This window comes from Pipistrellus hanaki, assembly GCF_964339955.1.
Source record: "Pipistrellus hanaki genome assembly, chromosome: 4".
Classification (NCBI taxonomy): domain Eukaryota; kingdom Metazoa; phylum Chordata; class Mammalia; order Chiroptera; family Vespertilionidae; genus Pipistrellus; species Pipistrellus hanaki.
In genome coordinates, this window is record NC_140506.1 from 72,738,939 (window position 1) to 72,763,837 (window position 24,899).

General features: G+C 47.8%; 1 protein-coding gene across 1 annotated transcript in view; it reads left to right on the top strand.

The window, feature by feature from the left end:
* Positions 1-211: 211 nt before the first annotated feature.
* HIP1 (huntingtin interacting protein 1) overlaps positions 212-24,899 on the top strand; it is a 139,238-nt gene continuing 114,550 nt past the window's right edge. The window contains exon 1 of the mRNA XM_084881508.1: positions 212-406. Coding sequence (XP_084737634.1) covers positions 287-406 — 120 coding nt within the window. The 5' untranslated portion in view covers positions 212-286. The remainder of the gene's footprint in view (positions 407-24,899) is intronic.

Here is a 24,899-nt window from a genome sequence, read left to right on the forward strand (position 1 = left end):
TCCCCGCCGGGGGCCGTGGGACCCAGTGATGGACGGACCTCCGGGCCGGTCACCGCGCGCCTCGCGGTCCCGGGGCTCGGCCGGGCCGGGGCGCCCGGGCTGTGGAAAGGCCGGGGCGGGCGGGGAAGCCTCCGGGGGCGAGGCCTCGGAGAGGAGCAGCGCTCTCAGCCAATGAGGGGCGGGAGCCGTCCCGTTAGCGCCGGATCCCAGCGGGGCGGGCGGGGCGGACGGCGCCGTGGGGATCCCGGGGCGATCGAGGGCCCTGGACTCGGTCCGGGGAGGCACCATGGACCGGATGGCCAGCTCCATGAAGCAGGTGTCCAACCCGCTGCCCAAAGTGCTGAGCCGGCGCGGTGTCGGCGCGGGGATGGAGGCGGCGGAGCGGGAGAGTTTCGAGCGGACTCAGGTGAGGACTTGGGGGGGGGGGGGGAGATCCCGGGGCGTGAGCCGCTGGGGCACCCCGAGGGTTGCGGTGAGCCTCGGGGGCTTTGAAGGAAGGAGTGGTCTTCCAGGCCAAGGGGAGGCCGGGGGCCGGGAGAAGAGGGGGGCATCTCCGGTCCAGGCGGCCGGGGAAAGTTGGGGACCGGGCATCCCAGCTAGTCCGGGGGAGAGGGGCTCCGCGGAGGGAGCGGGGTCCATGCGGTGCAGCGGCGGGCAGGTCCCGGCGGGGCTGTGGCGGGGCTGTGCCGGGGTCACAGGGGCGGCGGCCTGGAAGGAGTGTCCCTAAGGCAGGGGAGTGCCTCGAGGAGCCACTTGAGACGCAAATGTGGCGGCAAAGAGTGGGTGTAGGGTTGGGGATGTGAAGGGTCGGGAGCCTTTTCGTCCCTCTCCATCGCTTCTCAGTTGCATTGACATTAACCACCCCCACCCGCCCCAGGACTCCCCGCCTCGTGCCTCCTGCTTAGCTCTGACCACCACCCCGGCTGGCGGCCCCCGGAGGCCGGGCCGGAGGGGTCTGGGCGGAGGGGAGGAATGTGGGAAATGCCAAGTGTGGCCGAGCCTGGAAAATGCCTGGGGGCTGGAGGAGGGGTCGGCCAGGGGCTGGGATGGAGGTGCTGGTAAGGATGAGCCAGCTAGCCAGCGGTGCCCAGGGACCCGACTTGGGGTTTTGATTTTTATCCCCCAAGATGTGCCTGACAGCTCATAGGCAGACTGCCCTATTTGTCCAGCCCAACCAGGGCTGGGGGCCAACATTCCTCTATCATCAACAAAAAGCCACAATCCATTTTTTTTTTTTTAACCTCCGAGCTTTAATGCCTGGTGTATTGATTTGACTGAATCAAGCTGACGTGTTTATAGTGTGCATCAGGTCGTGTGTGTGCAAACTCTGTTTCAAAGGGTGCAGCGCTTCTTTTAATCCCAGTGCCAAAGCTGTACGGGCGGATGGATGGGTGCTCCCTCCTCTCCGAGGGGAACCTTTGAAGATCCAGCTGGTCCTCCCCTGCCAGAGGCTGCGTCCCCTGCTCTGTTCTGCTTTTCCCTCCAAACTTTTAGACAGAAAAGACGGTGAGGACCCGGCTGTGTGTTCTGTACGTGGACTCTTGCAAAGACTACAAGCTTTACAGGGACTCCACCTTCTCCCCTTTGCAGCCACCGCTGGCCCCTGAAGGTGTGTCTGGGGATGTAAAGTAGGGAGTGTCCCCTCCCTGGCCATCCTGCCCCAGGCAGAATGGGAGGGACGGCCATTCGCTCCTGCCCCCCAGGGTCCCGCTGGGTTTGTGGCTCATCCTCTAGCTTTGTGCACCAGACTGCTGAAAAGCAGGAAGCTTCCTGTGCCCATCTGTGCTGGGTGTGTCTGCCTCAACTGGCTGCCTGGTCACATGAGGCTTCTTGCCCCAGGAAGCGGTGGAGGTCCTTCTTCTTCTTTTTTTTTAAGATGGAAAAGGAAAATAAATAGGTGTTATTTTGTGATAACCCATTCCTTCTAGAGACTCAAATAAGTAACACCTGGAGCAATAAAGAAATAGAATTTTGACCCATTATCTAAAGTGATGAAAATTAGGTTTGTGAAAGTTTCTACCCATGACTGGCATGTCTCCTTGCTATCCAGGGGCAGCCCAACAAAGAGAGTCTAGATTATTCTGCGGAACACTTGTAAATTTGTCCTAGTGTTGGGGGCATAGTGTGGGAGTGAGGAGGTAGTCTGGAGCCGTAAAAGGGGGCGTTTTCTATTAGGGGGTTGAAAAATGAAAGAGAGAGAGAGAGAGAGAGAGAGAGAGAGAGAGAGAGAGAGAGAGAACAATCCTAAAACTTAGCATTAGTCAACCTGCAAAAATTTATTTTGTTTAATGACTACCTATTAAATGTATTATGAGATATGAAAATAAATTAGAAAAAATTCTTTAATGAGTTAAGAGACCATGAGAATCAGCCAGGATATAGTGATAATTGTGACTAATTAGTGTCTGGCACTGTTCTGATTACTTTATTGTATTACCTTCTTTAATCTCTACAAGAACCTATTAGGTGGGTATCAGCCACATTTCCCAGGGGGAAACTGAGGCCCAGAGAGGTTAAGTAACCTGCCCAAAGTCACACAGCTGGGAAGTGGTTCCAGCCTTTAAGCACTGCCTTGTGTTGCCTCTGACTACTGGGTGGAATACTGGCGAGAAGTTTGAGTTTTATGGCCGGGCATTTGGATAGGCAAGATGTCTAACCTTTCTAAGCCCCGTTTCTTTATTGTAAAACAAAGGCAATACTTTATTGTGGGGATTAATTTAAATAGTATGTGTGAGGGCATTTGTAAACTGCAGAGCACTATTTCAGTGATTATTACTATACATCTGACTGCCGAGATAAGACATACGAAAGCACAGTATAAGTAATCGTGCAGGTCGTGGTTAACTCTTCAGTAGAGGGACAGAAGTGTTACTAGGTAATGTGATCATTACCGAGAGCATGTGCATCAAGTACAGACTGTGGGGTTGGGAAGACTGAACCCCTTTCAGCATGAGTTGGCACTTGCTGAGTAGAGAGGTTGAGATGGGGATGGGGCATTCTAGGAATGGGAGAGGGTGTGGCATCAGGAAACATCTGGAGGTGAGTGTGGACCACGGGAATTGGCTGAGGTGGAGATAGGAACAGAACTGGCCACTCCTACCTGCTGCCTCATACTGTCACCATTTCTATGTTGCCCTCAGTAAACTATGAGTTTCTTGAGGCAGGACTGTGCCTTGTTCTTGCCTGTGTCCTCAGATGCCTGAGGCTTGTGTTAGTGGCAAGCTGGCTGTAGTCAAGGGTAGAAAATGACTGGTTGGCTCCGGAAGGTAAGCCCTGGCCTGAGTGGGTTACTCAGCTCTGGGTTACAGGGACAGATGTAGTTACTTGATGTTTTTCCCTCCACCATTTCCTCCTGGTACAGCCTTGCCTCCTACATTCTGAGTCAGGAGCTTGCCCCATGCCCATCAGAGAACTCTGATTTCTTTGCCTGCCTTCCAGTCAGGCTCGTATCCTGGCTGTGCCTTCAGGCCATCCTTGTTTGCTCACTTCCGTTAGCCTCTTCCAGGAAGTCTTCCCTCCTCAACTCTCATGGTCACTGGCCCTGCCAGTGCAGGACCTCAGACCCACCTGCTACAGCTCCCATTTCCAACTTGACCCCTGCTGTGTGTTCTCCATCCAGTCCATCGCAAGCAACCTCGGGCTCTAGGGAAATGAAAAGTTGCTCTTGTCCTCAAAATAGCTACTGTAATAATAATCCCTTGCCTGGAGCATTTTGCCGTTTATAAAGCATACTTTAGCTATCGTTGGGCTACAAGATGGTTAGGTTATCATCTCCCTCACTTTATGGATGAGAGCTTGGTGACTTACCCAGGGCCCCCGGTTGGTGAATGAATGAAAGGTCAAAAAAATTCAAACCCAGAGTTCCAGGCTCCAGGTTCCGGGCCCCTTCTCCCACATTGTCCTCACATTGCCATTTCCAGAGGACGATTTTGGAATGAACCGGGAGGGCTGCAGCTCACAGACAAAGCAAGACTCCCTGCTTGTATTAGCCAGAAAGTAGTTTTCTCTATGGCTGTTTCGTTTTCTCCATGGTTGTTTAGGTTTGTTTTTTTCAATATCCATTTAGAGCACTTACCATGGAGAGAACACAGAGATGAGTAAGATAAAGAGACCTGCCTCAGTGGTGCTTGTGAGTCAGCAGGGAGGTGGAGCGGTCACTGCGGGCTCCTCTGCATGGAGGACACAGGACCTGCAGCGCCAGCCTCACCGGAGTCCTTCCTGCCCGAGAGGACCTGCTGAATCAGAGGCTGCATTTCAGCCAGCGCCCGCTGGTCCTGTGCACCCTGGGATGTGAGCAGCTTTGCTCTGTGGCAGGTGAATGCTGGGATCAGAGGAGAGAGGCGGGGGCTCTGGAAACACAGAGGAGTCCTTAGAGAGTAACAATGTCTTCAGGTGGAGACAACCATAGAGTACACTGCAGTGTTTCCCAAACTTCTCTCGTGATGAGAATCGCCTGGTGGAGTTGTTAATATACAGATTCCTGAATCCCAACTAAGAAGTGCTAAACTAGGATTTTTGGGAACATATAGGTAAAATTGTATACTAACTAGTGCTCTAAGCTTAGAAAACTCTCAACTTAGAGCACTAGTTAAGTATACAATTTTAGCCGAGACCGGTTTGGCTCAGTGGATAGAGCGTCGGCTTGGGGACTGAAAGGTCCCGGGTTCGATTCCGGTCAGGGGCATGTAACTTGGTTGCGGGCACATCCCCAGTAGGGGGTGTGCAGGAGGCGGCTGATTGATGACTCTCTCTCATCGATGTTTCTAACTCTCTATCTCTCTCCCTTCTTCTCTGTACAAAATCAATAAAATATATTTAAAAAAAATAATAAGTATACAATTTTACCTATATGTTCCCAAAAATCCTAGTTTAGCACTTCTTAGTTGGGATTCAGAAATCTGTATATTAACAACTCCACCAGGTGATTCTCATCACGAGAGAAGTTTGGGAAACACTGGAGTACAGGATCTTAATGAGTCACGTGCTTGGAAGAGCAGGAGATTTGGGTTCTAGAGGAGAAGAGAGAGACACAAATACTTATTTTAAAAAAATATATATTTTATTGATTTTTTACAGAGAGGAAGGGAGAGAGATAGAGAGCTAGAAACGTTGACGAGAGAGAAACATCAACCAGCTGCCTCCTGCACACCCACTACCGGGGATGTGCCCGCAAACAAGGTACATGCCCCTGACCGGAATCGAACCTGGGACCTTTCAGTCCGCAGACCGACGCTTTACCACTGAGCCAAACTGGTTTCGGCACAAATACTTATTGAGGGCCTACTGGGTACTAGGAACATGTCAGGTGATTTCTATCCATTATCCTATTTAATAGCTTAGGCTGAGAGAGGACAAGGGACTTATCCCAGGTCACACGGTGAGTAAAGAGTGAAGTCAGGGCTTTAGAATTAGACAGCCAGGTCCTCTTCTCCACGTGTAAGTCCGGTGTTTCTGCTCCTTGCTCATGATCTACAGCACACAATCAACCTCTGATTCTAGTTGGTATTGAGAACGTGGACAAGACACTGACAGCTTTCTTTGTGCCCATGGTTTGTGCTCTTGGTTTCCTCCTACTCAGACTGCTGATAACAGCCAACGTCCACCGCACTTACTGTGTGCAGTTGGTCAAGGCCTTACACAAGCCGACCCCTTTTAATCCTTGCAACAAATTTACGAATTCTAACCCCTATTTTTAAAGATGAGGAAATTGAGGTTTAAGAGGGTTCAGACCCAGCTCAAGGTTCTGAGTAAGTGACAAAGCTGGGACTCAGACCCAGGAAAACCAGTCCCAGAGCCTGGCCTTACACAGTTCCCATCCCTGTGTCACTGCCTGGCTCCCTCTGGCTGCCTTCCTCCTTCCTCCTTCCTCCTTCCTCCTTCCTCCTTCCCCCCATTAATGCTTGGGGTCCTCAAGGTGCTGCCCTCACCCCACTTCCTCTGCCCTCACCACCATCTGGTGGTTTCTGTCTGTTCTCATCTCCACGACGCCAAATCCCCACATCTCCTCCTGACTGCCCACCCTGAGTGACCATTCCCCATTGGACATTTCCCCCAGATAAACTGCACATGCCCCAAACACATGCTCTGAATGCCCGTGTCTGGTTCCCCTCGTTTCCTTGGCATCAGTTCGTTCTGCGATTTCCTTCCCTCTTGCCCTCACAGTCACATTCTGTTCCGTGACATTTCTCTGGTGCCTTCGCTTCTCACAGTTCCTGTCCTTATTACTTGTTGTCTACATTGTTGTAATCCCATCCTCCCTGCCCTCTCCCCCAAAGAGCCTGAGGGATTGTCGCTAAAGCCCAACATGGCTTCTGTCACTTCCTGTTTTCAAGTACCTTGTTCTCATCTATCAGAGTCGGTAGTCCCTCTCAGGCTTTAACTTACACTGCCTCCTTCCACCAGGCAGCCCCTGTGTCCTGTTAGATCATGCATTCAACTACTTTGTGTCTCCTATTCATCCAAGCAAGCCCACATCTTGGCTTCCCTGTTAGACTGTCGGCTCTTAGGGGCAGGGTCTAGGTCTCAGGGCCTTGCACGAGGCAGGCAATTGCCTTGTTTGCCAAATGTGTGAACCGAAAACATTGGAGGATCTACAGGGAGCGGTGTACTGAGGCAGGCGGGCCCCCTCTGCAGAGCACTTTTCCTTTGCACATTTTGAAGATTCTTCCTCTGTCTCCTTTGATTTCTTCAGCTGTTAATTCTTACTACGTTTCTGCCCTGTGTGCCATGCCTGTGCTCTCAGGGTGCCATGGAAGCCCCTGCCCAGCTCCTGAGAGTTCGGCTGGGGGACCCATTTAAGAGAAAGCCTGCAGAGTTTAGAAACAGAATTTGGGTTGAAGTCCATTTATTTGAATTTCTATAAAGTTTGGAATACTTTTTAAATAAATTTTGTAGATTTCAGAGAAGAAGGGAGAGGGAGAGAGAGATAGAAACATAAGTGATGAGAGAGAATCATTAATTGGCTGCTTTCTGCATGCCCCACACTGGGTATCAAGTCTGAAACCTGGGCATGTACCCTGACCGGGAATCGAACTGTGACCTCCTGGTTCATAGGTGCACACTCAACCCCTGAGCCACTCTGGGCTGGAATACTTTATAAGCGTTCCTCCAAACATGGTCTTGGCCTTCTCAGGGCTTCTTTCTGCTTCAGGTGGGACCTTGCTGAGCTAGAACATATTATATTACCAGGCAGGGAGAGTGCACCAGGCACCTGGATGTGGCTGATGGCCGTGGCATGTGCAAGCGCTGGAGTCTGCATCGGGGCCTGGGAGATGTTACGATAAGTGCAGAGGAATATGAGAGCCCTCCCCGGGAGAATATCTGGCTCTGCTACTGAACTTCTCATTTCAGAATTCAGGAGGCAGGAAAAGATTTCTGAAGGTTCTTCCAGCTATCAAATATTTTCTCTTATAAAACTGCTGTCAACAGGCTTTCACCCTGTGGAATAAGGTTTTGCATTTCTTCTGAGCTGTAGCTGCTGGCTTGAAAAGTTTCCACATGCCCCCTGTGTGTGGGATGGGAACCAGGCACTAGTGATGTGGGGCTCAGGAGAGGATGCCGCTGCACCCCAGGAAGGGATGAGGCGTGGTTGTGGGGCTCAGGAGAGTAGACCCCTGGTGCCACTTGGCTCCTGCAAGAGTCCCTTGTCTGGGAAGCACTGGTGAGCGCCTGTTTGCATTCCCATCCGTTGGCGCACTTACTCCACCTCCTCGGGACAAAGTGCTGAGGAAACCTGGGCACGGGCAAGGAGCAGCCTGTTGCAGCGGGCAGCGGGCTGGGGGCCAGTGCTTTGCCTGCATCCAGAGTGCTGATGGCCTGGATAGATGCCCACCTCAGAAGGGAACTTGTCAGCCCCACCTCTTGGCAGGGTGGGGGCTGCTTCCTGTTTTCCTGCCCAGACAGGCAGGGAGGAGCCCTGTTCCCAGCTGTGGGCAGTACCATTCAGGGAGCCGATGGGGAATGAAGGTGTCCTCGATCAGAAGAGACACTGGGATCTGAAAGGTTGCTGCTGTTGCCTCTGTTGTTAGTGCCGTGGAACAACTCAAGGAGCTGGTCTGGAGGGTCCAGGAAGCTGGTGTGGCTGATGGCTTCTGATTTAACAACTAACACTCTTTGTAGTTTATAAAGCACAACTACACAACCTTTTTTTAACCACTGAACAGCCATGCAGTAGGTGATCGTGGTCAGTTTTTAAGTGTGGACACTGAGGCCCAGAGAGCTTAAATGACTTGCCTTAATGTCACTAAGGAAGTGGCTGATCTGAGGTTTGAACCTGGTGAATCTAGTCTCAAACTGTTTACTTTCCTTTTCACATCTCCCTTTAAAGCTGCAGTGTGGTCTGGAGCTGCTGAGTTAGAAAAGATACAGAGATTGTTTTTCCCTGGGTCTTTCCCGATGGACTTACCGGGACATTTGACGTTCCTCATAGAAGATTTTTGCAACAAACATAACCATCAAAGGGCCTGTATCCAGAATATGTAAAAAACTTAATAAGAATAAAGAAAAAAGAAAAAGACAACCTAATAGAAAAATAGACAGGAGGAACTTCACAAAAGAGGATTAACAATGACAAATAAACACATGAAAAGGTGTTTATTAGTAATCAGGGAAATGCAAATTAAAATTACAACATGATTCACTATATGCCCATCAGAGTGGTTGAAATAAAAATGAAACAACAACAACAACAACAACAAATCCAAAACCTGACAGTGTCAAGCGTTGGCAAAGCTGTGAAGCATGAAGATGCTCATGCACTATTGATGGGGTTCTACAGTGGAGCAGCTCTTTGGACAACAGTCTGGTATTAGACTAAAATTAAAGATATGCACACTCAATAGCCAGCAATTCCACTGTAGCTAAATACTCAACAGAAATGCATACATATGCACCAAGAAGAATATTCATAATCATATTTTGTAATAGCTCCAAACTGGAAGCAATCTAAAAGTCCATTGACAACAGACGGATAAGTAAGTTGTGATATAGTCTCTCACTGGGATGCTATACACCAATGAAAATGAATAAGCTATAGTTACATTCAACAACACGCATGAGTCTTACAAAAAAGGCAGGCCCGAAAGAACACCTTCTGTATGCTTCTCTTTACATCAACTTTAAAAAGCAACAAAGCTCCAACGTGGTTAACTCCAGGGGTCACTCTTCCTGGGGCTCTGATCAGGTGGCATCAAGGGGCATAAGGCTGTGCCCCATGATGTACAGTCCCTTGCCACAACACTGGAGGGAAAGCTGGGTCTTGAGTCTGTGCCTGCACATTCATACAGCTTCTCAGAGTCCTGTGGGCAATGCCAGAGGAGACAAACCATGCAGGAAACACAGAAGAAGAAAAAAAAAGAAAGAAAAAAAAAAAAAGGAAAAAAAAATTAAAAATTAAAAACAGGCAAAGCTAAACCAGTATTAAGGTGTGCTGCTTAAAACTGTAAGGAATAGCCCTAATAGCCCTAGCTGGCTTGACTGAGTGGATGGAACGTCAGCTGTGGACTGAAGGGTCCTGGGTTTGATTCCAGTCGGGGGCACATGCCTGGGTTGCGGGCTCGATCCCCAATAGGAGGTGTGCAGGAGGCAGCCGATCAGTGATTCTCTCTCATCATTGATGTTTCTCTCTCCCTCTACCTTCCTCTCTGAAATCAATAAGAATATAAAATAAAAATTAAAAAAACCTATAATGAATACAGAGAATGATTACATAAAAGTCCAAATAAAAGATTATCCTTGGGTGCAGGGGGAGGTTAGTGATTGGGAGGGTGTGCAAAGGGAGCTTCTGAGCACTATTGATGGGGTTCTGTCATCAGTCTGTTTATTGGCTGGGTGGTGGTTTATGATCATTTATTACTGTACATTTTTGTTTTGTGTAGTTACCTCTACTTATGTTTCAAAATACAAAAGATTAAAAAACAAACAAAAAACACCTCCTCCCAGCAAATAGAAGGCAATGTCTTGAGGAAGCTAAGATCCTGCCACTTACATATTTGAGGTCTCTCTCAAATACAGCCTTCACTGTGAAAGCACTTCTGCTGCTGCCCTAGAACTGGAAAGCTTTTGATTTATGAATCATGCATATACAAGCATCTTCCGAGCACTGCTGTAACATGTAGCCGGGAAGTTGAGACCTATCATTAACCCACACTTAGCATGTTGCCCTTGGCTTCCGTTCATTTGTTTTATGTCTCCTTTCCTTCATGGCAGGTGGGCTCTCCGTCTCTCACCCAGGTTTTAGCCAGTGCCCCAGCATCCAGCGGAGGGCTTTACACCCGCCGAGGCTCCGGATGTCCATGAAACACAAAATAAATTAGGTGGTGAAAGGTTCCTGAATGGGAGAGGGAAGTGTGTCTCCAAGGCTCAAAAGAAGCACATTTGAATAAAATCAAAGAACTGAGTGGTGGACTTTTGGAAGTCCACTAAAGCTTCAAGTTTAGCTCATGTTGCAAAGATTTCGATTAAGTCATGCACAATGGAGCGATTATGAGCCATTATGAGAATGTAGGAACTTGGGAAATGTCACCTGTGAACATGGCAGAAATGCTATAAATATATATTTTATTGATTTTTTACAGAGAGGAAGAGAGAGGGATAGAGTTAGAAACATCGATGAGAGAGAATCATTGATCAGCTGCCTCTTGCACACCCTCTACTGGGGATGTGCCCGCAACCAAGGTACGTACCCTAGATCAGAATTGAACCCCAGACCCTTCAGTCCGCAGACTGACGCTCTATCCACTGGGCCAAACTGGTTTTGGCAGAAATGCTAATCTTCTAACAGTAGTTCTGTGAGGTATTTGGCTGTGTGGTTCACGGGGCCAGCCCATGATGCCGTTGTTCTGTGTGTTATTATGTCTTACTCCCCTGCCATATGTCCCCTCTCCTCTTTGGGGCTGGAAGCAAATGCCTTCTCTGTTTGGTTTTCCCTGGATGTATCTTCACTGACTCTGTTTCTTTCCTCCCATTTTCCATAGTCCTTCAGAAACACAGGCATAAGCTGTGTGGTTTCTTCTCTGAGCAATATCCAGGGCAACTTCCCCTAGAGCAGTGGTCAGCAAACTCATTAGTCAACAGAGCCAAATATCAACAGTACAACGATTGAAATTTCTTTTGAGAGCCAAATTTTTTAAACTTAAACTTCTTCTAACGCCACTTCTTCAAAATAGACTCGCCCGGGCCGTGGTATTTCGTGGAAGAGCCACATTCAAGGGGCCAAAGAGCTGCATGTGGCTCGCGAGCCACAGGTTGCCGACCACGGCCCTAGAGTAACAGGTCAGCCCGGGGCTTGGCACTTGGTAGACATTAAAAAAATCTGTGTTGAGTGCCTTCTTCATCTTTTAACCTCAGGTTCCTGGTACAGTGTCTAGCTCTGGGCAACTCTTGATAAGGGTATGTGGAATGAAGGATAAAGTATTTTGAATAAAGGACTGAATGAGCATCAGCCATTTTGGGTCCCAGTTCTGAACTGTGAGCCCTGATGGAGCTGTGAATGTGGGTTCTCCTGAGCACATCTGGAGCCACCAGAAAGAACCCTGAAGAGACCAGCTTTCTGACGCAGCTGTGGGTGGGTCTCTGCGGACCTCCTATTGAATGTCTTACTCTCCTGTCCTATGTCCCCTCTCCCAGGCTCAGGCTGGAAGTGGCTTAAGATCTTCTGTTTCCTTTGAGATCCTTATTCCAGATGGGACCTTCGCAGTTACAGTCTGGGCTCATTACCGTTAATAAGAAAAACCCAACACCACCTAACCTTAATCTCTGTTTCCTGCCTCAAGCTTAATGATTCTCCTTTGTTCTCAGATTTTGAGAATTTCTGTTTATAAGCCACCCCTGGCCATTCCAGCTGAAATTTTCCCAGTCACCCTTGACACCCGTCTAGTCTACAGAGCCCTGGTGCTGCTGATGTCTCCTTGATTGTTCTCCATCTCACTCCCGTCCCCCCGCCACTGCTTCTGCCTTATTTTAGCCTTTCATCTCTAGTCTGAGCTGGCCTTCCTGCCCTCCACCCTCTTGAGATCTACCCTTTCCTTGGCTGTCTGAGTTCTATTTTGTTTTTGTTTTTTTAATCATCACCCGAGGAGTGAGGCTATTTTTTCCATTGGCTTTTAGAGAGAGTGAAAGGCTGGGAGGAGAGAAATATATCAATTGGTTGCCTCCCACATAACTTTTGAGGAGGGCCAGGGATTGAACCGAAACTGAGGTATGTATTCTTGACCAGAAATCGAACCTGAAACCCTTCTCTCTGAGGGCTGATGTTCTTACCACTTAGCAAAACTGGCCAGCGCTGTCTGGGTTCTATTTTAAAGGCACAATTGGCCCTAGCTGGTTTGGCTCAGTGGATAGAACCTTGGCCTGTGGACTGAAGGGTCCCGGGTTTGATTCTGGTCAAGGGCACATGCCTGGGTTGTGGGCTCCATCCCTAGTGGGGAGCCTGCAGGAGGCAGCCGATCAATGATACTTTCTCATCTCTCCCTTCCTCTCTGAAATCAATAAAAACATTTTAAAAAGCAAAAGGCACAATTGCTTGCATGACTTCATGTTTAAAAAACCTCTGTTTGTTATGCATTACTCTAAGCTAAAAACCAAGCTTGTTGGCATGACACAGAGCCAAACTTTGTCAGCGTTAATGCCCTGCCACTCCTCTCCCCCGCAGCCCAGCCTTACCAAGCCCTTGGCGTTTCTCTCCTCTGCTTTCCCAGCAGTCCTTTTCTGCTTAGAATGCCTCTCCCACTTTATTCACCGTTAAGTCCCACCTCTGATGGCCCTTCCTCCGGGAGGTTTGCCCTTACTCTTCCTGGCCAATTTATTGGGTGGTGTTTTTGTGGGTTTCTGTGTTAATGTTTCTTGGGTTGTCTGTCCCACACTGGACTCTGAGCTTCCCTGTAGCTTGGCCTCCCCGCACTAAGCACAGTGTTCAGTACCCAGTAGGGCCTCAGTAAATGTTTGTGGAATGAGCTAACAGCGCATACTAAGGATGCATGCGGTTGTTACTCTAACAGAAAATGGAATAGGCCCCATCCCTGCTCCAAGGCGTGTGAGTCTATTTGATCTGTGTCCCATTGGACTGAAACCCACATTTTGGCAACCCTGGTGGGACAAAGGTGAGTGTGCTTTAGGAGCGAGAACTCAGTGGGAGGGACATGTTTACAGAGAAAGACTTCCGCCTCCAGCCCGGTACACCCAGAGCCCGTGGCCTGAGAGACAGTGTTTCTGGTCTGCGTCCACAGGTGGGCTCTGAGTGTTCCTTCTGTGGCTCAGAAGTGTGACATGGGATATGGTGGGCGGAATAATGTGCCACCAGCCCTGCCCCATCAACATATCCACCTTTTGAAGCTGTGATACTACAAGGGACTTTGCAAATGTAATTAAGGATCTTCACACGTTAAGCACCAAGCCTGTTTTGTCTTCCTTTCCGTGTCAGTCATGGGTGACTGACATGGCAGCTTAACATGTTACGAAAGTGAGAGTAGCCTGAATTGGCTAGGTGGGCCCAATCGAATCACATAGGCCCTTTATTTTTTATTTTTTAATTTTATTATTTTGAAATATATTTTATTGTTTTTTTTGTTTTTTTTTTTTTTTTTTTTACAGAGAGGAAGAGAGAGGGATAGAGAGTTAGAAACATCGATGAGAGAGAATCATCTACCAGCTGCCTCTTGCACACCCCTACTAGGGATGTGCCCGAAACCAAGGTACATGCCCTTGACCTGAATCGAACCTGGGACCTTTTAGTCCGCTGGCTGATGCTCTATCCACTGAGCCAAACCGGTTTCGGCAATCACATAGGCCCTTGAAAGCAGAGAACCTTCCTGGCTGGAGCAGAAGAGGGATGCTGCTGAGAGAGTGCACGTGTGAGGAGTCGACATGCTGCTGCCGGCTCTGAGATGCAGGTGCTCTCCTAAGGACTGAGGAGAGACCTCTAGGAGCTAAAGGTGGCCTCTGGCTGACAGCGAGGGTACAGGACCTGGGATCTCTACATACAAGGAATCAGATTATACCGGTAACTGGAATGACCACAAAAGGGGATTTTCCCTAGCACTTCCAATGGGGAGCGCAGCCCTACCGACCCTGTGGTTTTAGCCAGTGAGACCCCGTTGGCCTTCTGACTTCCAGAACTGTGAGATGGTACATGGGTGTAGTTTTAAGGTGCTGAACTTGCAGTGATTTGTTACGGCAGCCATGAAACCTACTGCAGGTGACTGATGCTCCGGGAGAAGAGGCCCCACGGAGCCGGTGCCTCGCTGCGCGGACGGGCCACGCCGCTGAACCCGGAGGGACAGTCACTGCGGCACGTGTGCTCCTTGTGGCCCTAGACGAAACGCTGGATTTCCACACTTGGCACGTGTTCACAGAGGCTTTATCCTGGAAAAACAATCCAGCGGCCTATTCAACACATTCTTTCCTGCCGGGCCATGGAGGTTCTTGGTGCTGTTCCAAGTTGGAGGATCACAGATATAATTTACTTAACCTTAAACAAGTTTTTATTTTTTATTTTTATGAAGCACTGCGCTGTCTATGTTAAAAAGGGAGCGGGAAATCCCCGCGGTGCTATAGGATCATGGTGGTGTCTCTGCCAGAAAGGCGGCGGACTTAACGTCAGGAAGCAGAGGTGGGTATAATGATTGGCTTTCCCTCGGGGGCCGGCTGTGTCCTGGCACTTAGGCCCACGGGGGTGGAGGTCTGAATGCCCCGTGCTCCCGGGCTTCGCCGCCAGGCAGCCGGCAGCTCCTGCAGCGCTGGAGGAAGACTCGGGAAGCCTTCTCCTGGCAGTGGCTTTTTCCTTTGGCCGTGCCCCCACCCCTCTGTAGGTCTTCAGTCAGGGTCTGTGCAGTGAGAGCCTGGACAAGATTGCCCCAAGGGCTTAGAATTGGTGGTTCTGTGACAGCGCAGTGGCTGAGGTAGCACTGCTAGGGTTGGCTGCCTTTCGATCACCCCTGGCCCCCGTTATTCCCCCGTTATTCCAGCGTCACTGTGCTGATTCTCCGCTTCCACACGAGATTCTGCTTGTCTTTCCACCCCTAAGAGACCTTTCCTCCTGGCTGCACTTAGTTTTTATGGGTGTTGGTCAGGTGGACCCCTGTCCCCTAAAGAACTGGCCTCTCAAAGTCACTCACTCAGAAGACTTACAGTATGGTTAGCCAGTAACTTCTGCCCAGGCACCATCCTCTGCTTGTGTTTAGTACTGCCAGGTTCATCTGCAGGCTGGGCCCTGCACAACTGTGGGAGTGTCTTCTCAGCTGTGGTAGCCTTCTTGGTGTTAGCCTATTCGGGTCAGGTTGTAGCATATAAAAAAGATAATGTCCAGAAAAGTTCTTTGACCCTGGACTGTCTAAAATGATGCCATAGCTGAAACCGGTTTGGCTCAGTGGATAGAGCGTCGGCCTGCGGACTGAAGGGTGCCGGGTTCAATTCCGGTTAAGGGCATGTACCTTGGTTGTGGGCATTTCCCAGTGGGGGGTGTGCAGGAGGCAGCTGATCGATGTTTCTCTCTCATCGATGTTTCTAACTCTCTATCCCTCTCTCTTTCTCTCTGTAAAAAATCAATAAAATATATATATTTTAAAATAAATAAAATAAAATGATGCCATAATAGCAAACTTGTGGCTCGACCTATCAAAATCTATTTGACTTGGAGACTGTTGAGCTGGAAAGAATATGAGAGATTCAAGCTGGCAGCTACAGATGTGTGTATTTTTTTTTTTGTTGTTTTTTAGTTTTTTACATTTTTTTTGTACAGAGAGGAAGGGAGAGAGATAGAGAGTTAGAAACATCCATGAGAGAGAGTCATTGATCAGCTGCCTATTGCACACCCCCTACTGGGGATGTGCCCACAACCAAGGTACATGCCCTTGGCCGGAATCGAACCCGGGACCTTTCAGTTCCCAAGCCGACGCTCTATCCATTGAGCCAAACCGGTTTCGGCTGTTTTTTACATTTTTTTAAAGTTAAATTATTATCTGTGTACATATTTAACATTGCCTCCCCCCTATGTATTTTTTATTATTATCACTATTTTTTTAAATAAACTGAAACCTGTAACCAGGGCATAAACACTTTGGTCTTCTGCCAGCCAGCTTCTTACATTGACCTTACCTCCCTGGCTTCTGTCGTTACCTGAGGTGTGACCTTTGATTCAGTCTAGTTTCCTAGAGGAAAGTGAGGCTTGGAGAAGGAACATAACTTGCCCAGGCTCCATGCTGCAAGTCACTGCCCAACTCTGAGGCAGACCCAGGCTCGTGTCTGGGTCCGCGTTGTGCTCAAGATTCTGTGGAGGCGATGAGCACGGGCTTCAGGGCCAGACAGCTCACCTGCCATGGGTCCCAGGCAAACTGCTTTCCAGAGGCACTGGCTGCATATGTTACTCGGAGCCAGTGAAGTGGAGAGCTGTTGAAAGAGCATCTAAGTACACAAACAGGCAAAAAACACCTACCTCATAGGGTTGCTGAGAGGATTAAGTGACATCATACATGAAAAATGCTCAATGCATTGCCTTCCATGTAGCAAGCACTCAGAAATATCAGCTCTTATTACTACCGTGTTTCCCCGAAAATAAGACATCCTCCGAAAATAAGAACTAGCGCATGGAAAGATAAGACATCCCCTGAAAAATAAGACCTAGCGCAACTTTGGGAGAAAAAATTAATATAAGACACTGCCTTATTTTCGGGGAAACAGGGTAGTTCTTCGTAATATCCGTTTGGGGCTGGTGCACCAGTTGGCACGAATAGGTCTCCTGGTTCATCTGCTCCCGGTGAGGCCCAAGTTGTGCTTTAATGAAGTGCCCACCCCCTCCAGTGAGTGTGTCTAGACAAGGACTCGCACTGGGCTCAGGGGGAGGATGCAGAACCACAGGCAGCATTATCGGGAGATCTCAGGATGTGTTTTCCTGGGCCAGGACCTGAACACAATGGCCTGCCTTTGCACAGGGCCCAGGCTAGACTGTGTGCTTGGAGGAATCTGCATTTCAGTTCTAAGGCCCCAGGAAAGACATCGTGGCACAGGCGGGATCAGAGATGACGGCTGAGATGGCAGAGAGCACGCAGAGAGAATTGTCTAGGCCAGTGGTCGGCAAACTCATTAGTCCACAGTGCCAAATATCAACAGTACAACAATTGAAGTTTTTTTAAGAGCCAAATTTTTTAAACTTAAACTTCTTCTAACGCTACTTCTTCAAAATAGACTTGCCCAGGCCGTGGTATTTTATGGAAGAGCCACACTCAAGGGGCCAAAGAGCTGCATGTGGCTCGCGAGCAGCAGTTTGCAGACCACGGGTCTAGGCTGAAGCAAGGGTGCAAGTGGGAGAGAAAGGACACTGGCTTCAGGTCAGAACATTTGGGTTTGTGGCTCCGCCCAGGACTAGTTGTATGATTTTCTTTCTTTTTTTAAAAAAAATATTTTATTGATTTTTTTACAGAGAGGAAGGGAAAGGAATAGAGAGTTAGAAGCATCAATGAGAGAAAAACATTGATTCAGCTGCCTCCTGCACGCTCTCCACTGGGGATGTGCCTGCAACTAAGGTACATGCCCTTGACCAGAATTGAACCTGAGACCCTTCAGTCTGCAGGCTGACGCTCTGTCCACTAAGTCAAACTGGTTAGGGCAGATTTTATTTTCACTCACAGTATACCTGTACATAGTTGCAGGGGTCAGATAGTTACACAGGCCTGTTAGCCAAAACCAGCCTGCTGCTGGCCCAGCTCCTTCCCCAACCATTTCCTGCTCCGCAGGAACACCAGTTTCATTTTTTAAAACTGCTTTTATTATAGCCTCTATTATGAACCTGCCATTATGGAAGATAAAGATCTAGCTTTCATTCGCACGTGTGCTCTTCCCACCCACGTGGCTTACACTCACACTGTCCTGTTCCTAGAATTCGAACTCTGTAGCCAGTGTCAGCCTGTAAGTGCTAGGGGCAGGTGAGTCCCTAGTGTACTCTGATATCTTTTCCTTCCCAGCATAAATTTTTGTTAGTCCTGGAGTAATTAATTATCCTGTTTGCTTGGGTTTCTAGGTATCTACCATGTTTCCCTGAAAATAAGACAGTGTCTTATATTAATTTTTTCTCCCAAAGTTGCGCTAGGTCTTATTTTCAGGGAAACACGGTATTACATATAGAGGCCAGGTGCACAAAATTTGTGCATGGAGTGGGGGGAGGGGGATGTCCCTCAGCCCAGCCTGCACCCTCTCCAACCTGGGACCCCTCAAGGGATGTACAACTGCCTGTTTACACGGACACCCCTCTGGTGGGATCGTGCCTATATAGGCAGTTGGACATCCCTCTCACAATCCAGGACTTCTGGCTCCCAACTGCTCGCCTGCCTGCCTTATTGATTGGCCCTAACTGCATCTGCCTGCCAGCCTGATCACCCCCTAACCACTCCCATGCCAGCCTGATGGATGTCTAACTGCTTCCTTGCCAGCCTGTTTGCCCCCAACTTCCCTCCTCTGCCAGTCTGGTCACCCCTAACTGCCCTCCTCTACAGGGTTGATCGCCTCCAACTGCACTCGCAGGCCTGGTCCCTCCCAACTGCCCTCCCCTGCTGGCCATCTTGTGGTGGGCATCTTGTGACCACATGGGGGCAGTTATCTTTGACCACATGAGGGCAGCCATATTGTGTGTTGGAGTGATGGTCAATCTGCATATTATTCTTTTATTAGATAGAATAGAGGCCTTGTGTATGGGTGGGGGCCGGCTGGTTTGTCCCAGATCAGGGTGGGGGTTCCTTTGGGGCATGGGGCAGCCTGGGTGAGGGGCCTGTGGTGGTATGCAGGCCAGCCACTCCCCCTGACGACCCAAGAGGAGGCCCTTGTATTGGAATTTATTTATCTTCTACAATTGAAACTTTGTAGTCTGGAGTGAAGCCAAGCCTCCTGCTTGCTCCGTGGTGGCAGCCATTTCTGTTGGAATTTATGTATCTTCTATAATTGAAACTTTGTAGCCTGGAGTGGGGGCCTGGGCCGGCCAGGATGTGCTTAAAACTTGACTTCCTCCATTGCTGGGGGCAACCCTAGCCTCCTGCTCTTTCCAGCTCCTTGGCTGCCACCATTTCTGTTTGGATTTGTTTACCTTCGATAATTGAAACTTTGTAGCCTGAGTGGAGGTTTAGGCCAGCCAGAGTGTGTGGAAAGATTGGCTTCCTCCATTGCCAGAGAAACCCAAGCCTCCCTCCTTCTCTGTGGCGGCAGCCATCTTGGTTGGGGTTAATTTGCATACTAGCTCTGATTGGTTTGTGGGTGTAATGGAGTGCTGGTTAATTTGCATATTACTCTTTCATTAGGTAGGATTATTTATCCACAACTCTACATAATAGTACAGGTCCACCATGCCTAATCTGCTGTTCTGGATTCCCAATGCTCTGGAATCCTGAAGTTCTTTTCAGAATTTGATACCACATCTGGACTTGTCTGGGCCTGCATATTTGCAGTTTTTGTTATAGGCCCACCCTAGAATGAATGTCATATGATATGCTACAAAGATATTATTGTGTTTGAAAAGAGGGTATTTCCTAGACCCCAAAATTCTAATCTCAAACACACTTGCCTCAAGAGTTTGGAATAAAGGATTGTATGCCAGAGTATGTACTCCATTGTGTTGTTGGGAGAATTTGAATAAGACACCTTATGTATACAAGATGAAGCACTATGCCAGACAAATAGTAGGCACTCAATAAATGTTAGTTGTTATTCTTATTATTCATTTATTGATTTTAGAATTATACTAGTAGGACTAGGAATAATTAGATTAAATATCCAAGTCCAACCTCCCATATTTAGTTAAAGTCATATGAAGTATTTTAAATTAGAATTGAAGTAACAGTTTGGTGTGGAGTAGAGGAATCCAAAGACATAACTGGGTTCAAATCCTATCGTGCTACTTACCACCTCTGTGTCCTTGGGCAAATGCCTCAATTTTCTGCCTCAGCTTTCCTATCTGTATAACGAGGAATAACAAAACCATCTCGTGGATTGCCCTGAGGATCCAGAGAAACTCAAGAAGGTAGTGTATCAAAATAAATGACCCCTGCCAAGATACACTGAGCCGGGCACATCACATATGTGGTTTTCTTGCCAAAATTGCATTACCTCAACTAATCACAACAAAACACACAAACCCAAATTTAGGGATGTTCTACAAAATAATTGGCCAGTGCCCTTCAAAAATGTCAAGGTGAAGAAAGACCAGGAAAGACTATGGAGCTGTCACAGACTGGGGAGACTCAGGAAATGGGATAATTAATACAAGGTGGGGATCCTGGGCTGGATTTTGGAACAGACAGTGAACGGTAGTGGAAGAACTGGAGAAACCCTAATTAATTCTGGAGTACCGTCAATAGTATCGTACCAAGGTTAATGTCTTCATTTTGATGACTTTCCTACCGTTACGTAAGACGTTAGTTAATATAAATGGAGGTTGGGCAAAGATGTACGGGAACTCTGTACTATTTTTGCAATTCTTCTGAAAGTCTAAAATTATCTCCAATTAGAATGCTAAAAAAAAGAATGGCATGTTGCTTGGCAAGCCTTAGTCACGACTAAGTAAACGTGCATTCCCTTGCTCCCTTGGGTCATCCTGGGGACACTGGCGGACCACACGCAGTGGGACAGGACCGCGGTTCTGAGAAGGGAAAGTATGACTAGTCCAGGCTGCACCAGAGGAAGCAGAAGGTCTGGTGGCTGTCTCAAAGAGGAGCTGCTTCGTGTGGCCAGTCTTGGAGGCAGACACAGAGCAGGGCCTTTGTACGCAGTCTAGCAGACACACTCTGTCAGCCTCCATCGGTTGCCATGGGCCTGGGACTCAGAGTTCAGCCCTTTGTAGCCAGAGAGTCTTAGCTCCCGCTCCACTTCTTTTTTCTTTCTTTTTTTTTTTTTTTAAGATGTGTTTTTATTGATTTTAGAGAGGAAGGGAGAGGAAGAGAGAGAGAGGAACATGGATGAGAGAGAAACAATGATAGGCTGCCTCCTGCATGCTCTCTACTGGGGATTGAGCCCGCAATTCAGGCATGTGCCATGACCAGGAATTGAACCGTTGACCTCCTGGTTCATAGGTTGATGCTCAACCACTGAGCCACACTTGCCAGGCTCCACTTTTGTTGTTTATTATCTTGTGGGGGCTTTGGGAAAGTTACTCCTCTGGAGTATGGGACAATGCCCTGGCATCTGGGCTCAGGGAGTGGGTTGAATGAGAGGGTCCAGAGCAGAAGCCAGAGCTGACTGTTATTTCCTCTCCGCCCAGAGTCTTCCAGTGCCCACCACCCGCCAGGTTCCCCACAGCATTCACTCTGTGTCCCTCCGAAGGTCCTGTCTAGGGAAGGCCTTCCAGTCCCAGGGTTTGTGGTTTGTTTGTTTGTATTTGTTTTTATATATTTTATTGATTTTTTACAGAGAGAAAGAGAGAGGGATAGAGAATTAGAAACATCGATGAGAGAGAATCATCGATCAGCTGTCTCCTGCACCCCCCCGCACTGGGGATGTGCTCGCAACCAAGGTACATGCCCTTGACCAGAATCGAACCCGGGACCCTTCAGTCTGCAGGCTGACACTCTATCCACTGAGCCAAACTGGTTTCAGCAAGGGTTTGTGTTTTTTTGTTTGCCCATGACCTAGAGCTCTTATAGACCGGAGGGGTTTGCCTAGAGGGAAATGTGCAGCTGTGGTGAGTAATGAATGAGTGAGTGAATGGAGAGTGGAGTGTGTGAGTGGATGAGTGAGTGAATGAATGAGTGAGTAACTCGTGCCTTCTCATGCCACATACCTACCACATAGGATTTTTGGCTCAAATAGTTACTTCATGTCAGTCTGTTCTCCAGGCTGACTTTGGAAGCCTTCAGGCCAGACATACCCTTCTATTTTGATTTTTCTCCCCCTCTCGAGTGCTAGTCCCTTATCCAGAAAAAACAAGCTAACTCCTTTTCTTACCATGTTTGAACATCTCAAGCTTTAAAGCTGTTTGTCAGTGCTTCAGAATTCTCTGGGCCTCTTTCCTAGTTGCTGAGAACTTTTTGCCACAGGAAATCAGGCTCATTTTAAGGGCCAAATAGTCACTAAATATAGCCTCCCGGCAGAGATATTTAAAGAGCTGTGTTGATGATGTTATGTCTGAACAGAGAGGCAGGGGAAGAAAGGACTTTATTTTATTTTATTTTATTTTTTGTAAAAAGAGTGAAGTTGCACCAGATTTTCTGTGGGTCCGCAGGAAGCAGAGCAATGGTGTGATGTCATTGTCTTCATTATGGAATCACCAGATTGGGGCTTGGGTTTAGGTTGTTTTTTTTTTTATACAAAGAAGAAGGGAGAGGGATAGAGAATTAGAAACATTGATGAGAGAGAAATCAGCTGCCTCCTGCACACCCTCCACTGGGGATGTGCCTGCAACTAAGGTACATGCCCTTGACTGGAATTGAACCTGGGACCCCTCAGTCCGCAGGCCTACGCTCTCTCCACTGAGGCTAACCGATTAGGGCTGGGGAGTCATTTCTTGGTAATTCCTTCTCATCTCTATTTAACATGCTTCCTGCCCTGGAGAGTGGCCTTAACCAGTGTGCCCTCCCCAAGCAGGCCGGGGAGCATGCTCAGGAACAGTCAGTGAGAGCTGCGTGTCCCCCGGCCCCAGCACCGGCAGCAGCCAAGTGGAGAGAACACCATTTCCTCTCAGGTGCTGCTGGACAAGCAGCAGGCTATACAGATGGGAAGGAGTGGGATGGGGCCCTTGGATCCTTTCTGGTGTGAAGTGACATGGGTTGCAGAGGCCAGGAAACAGTTCAGGCCTCAGAGGGAGGTCTAGACTGAAATTCCACTCACCCTGGTCACAACGGCATGGATTGAGGGTTAGGGGCTTTCTATCTGCTCTCGCCTCTGGCTTCCACTTTGGGCTCACTGGGCAGTAAAAATGCCAAGAGAGTATAAAACTTTGGGAATGATGTTTTTGTTTCTCAAATGTTTCTTCTAGAACCAGCGGTCGCCAACTGTTGGTCTTTGGGCCACTGGTGGTCTGTGAGGTCCGAAAGGTTGGCGGCCGCTGTTCTAGAATATAAGTGGGACTCTTCTAGGAAATCGGAACTTCCTTTGGGGCTGAACTGGCATCTCTTTAGGAGGAGAACTTCGTCGCTCTTTCTGTCAGAAGCTCTGTGCAGTGAACTCTCTTAGTCTAAGTATTCTTGAAGGTATCTACATTTCACCATCTTTTTTTTCCTTTTGTAACCAAGATTTTATTTTTTACTCTTTTTGTCCTCAGCACACAAACATATTTGATTATGCTAGTATTTAAAACTCTATAAAACGTAGCTGCAATATTTTGCAAAAGTGTTTCTCAGTGGCTGTTCCAGCAAAATATTTGGAAACAATTTATCCACAAGCAGACACCGGAGCTCAGACTTTTCCAATATTGCCAACTCTTAAGCCTTTGGTGAGGAATGTCCTGATAACACAGGATGTGATATCGTACACATTATATCCACAGCACATGAACAGGTTTGGGGAAATCCCGGACCTTCCCTTGCAGGATATTCCCACAGATAGTTTGCGATTCTGATAAGGATCATATAGAAGACTCAGAGACAATAATCATAGGGAAAAACACAAATATGAAAGATGGGCCATTTTATTTTATTTTTTTTATTTTTAAAATATATTTTATTGATTTTTTACAGAGAGGAAGGGAGAGAGATAGAGAGCTAGAAACATCGATGAGAGAGAAACATCAACCAGATGCCTCTTGCACACCCACTACCGGGGATGTGCCTGCAACCAATGTACATGCCCTTGACTGGAATCGAACCTGGGACCCTTCAGTCCGCAGACCAACGCTCTACCACTGAGCCAAACCAGTCCCAGCAGATGGGCCATTTTAAATGACTCTGCCATTTGGGCTGTGTGTGTTTTAGAGGGTTTTTTGTATTATGCCCTTCACAGTCTATGGAATGTTATGTTTACATAAAACAAAACCCCCTTTAATGGAACATTCCACTAATTTCTGTTTTTACTGAAATTAATCAGCACACGATTTTACCTCTTCAAAAAGCATTTGAACTTATTTAAAAATGTGTTAAAGTATAGGATAAAGTGGTTTCCATGCATCTTAAAAATGTTTCTGGAACTAGAGAAAGTTTGCATTCCTAAAATAGTTGATGAAGCTGCTTCTAAGAATTGTAGGACACAGGTATGTACGAAGCATCACTCAGACTGGCCTCAGAGAGCTTTGTCTCCCACTGCACGGGAGCTGAAATACCCTCGTTTTTAAATTCTGGTTCTGTTGTTGAGTCATCTTTAATCTACTTGATGGCCCTTCTCTGATCATTTTCTTTGCTTCCTTTTCCCTTTTGTCAAGACTTTTTTGAAATGAAGATTTATCCTGTCCTGTTGCCTTAAAAATTTTTATTTTTTATTTTTTGCCTAAGATTCCATTTTTTCAAGGTTATGTTAAATGACTGTTTGTTGATCTTTTGGGTTTTTCCCTTAATGCCTGCCCATTCAATAGAATTGACTTTCCCTGTTGTCATCTTGGTGCAAGCAGTGACTGTGGAGGAAGTGGGGCCAGGGGACATGGCCTGTGGGTGCCCTGGTGAGAACCTTCCCAAAGCCAGCCACCTGCACCCACTCCCCCTGCTGCTACCTGAGCTGCTGAGCTATATGTAGAGGGAGATAGAATAGCAGGTAGAACAAGGTTAGGACCCAGCTGCCTTCTTGATGCATAGTTCTTTCCCCCCAATTATATGAAGCTATTATTATGTTGTTTTCAGGCATTTGACTAGTTTAATTGTTAGTCCCTTGTGGATAATCTACCTTTTCTCTCTAATGGTTTTCAATATTCTCTGCTTTTAATATGGTACATTATGTGCACCAGGTGTTTTAGTTTATTATTCTTGGGACTTGGTTTTGTTTATATTGTAATTCTGGAAAATTCTCAG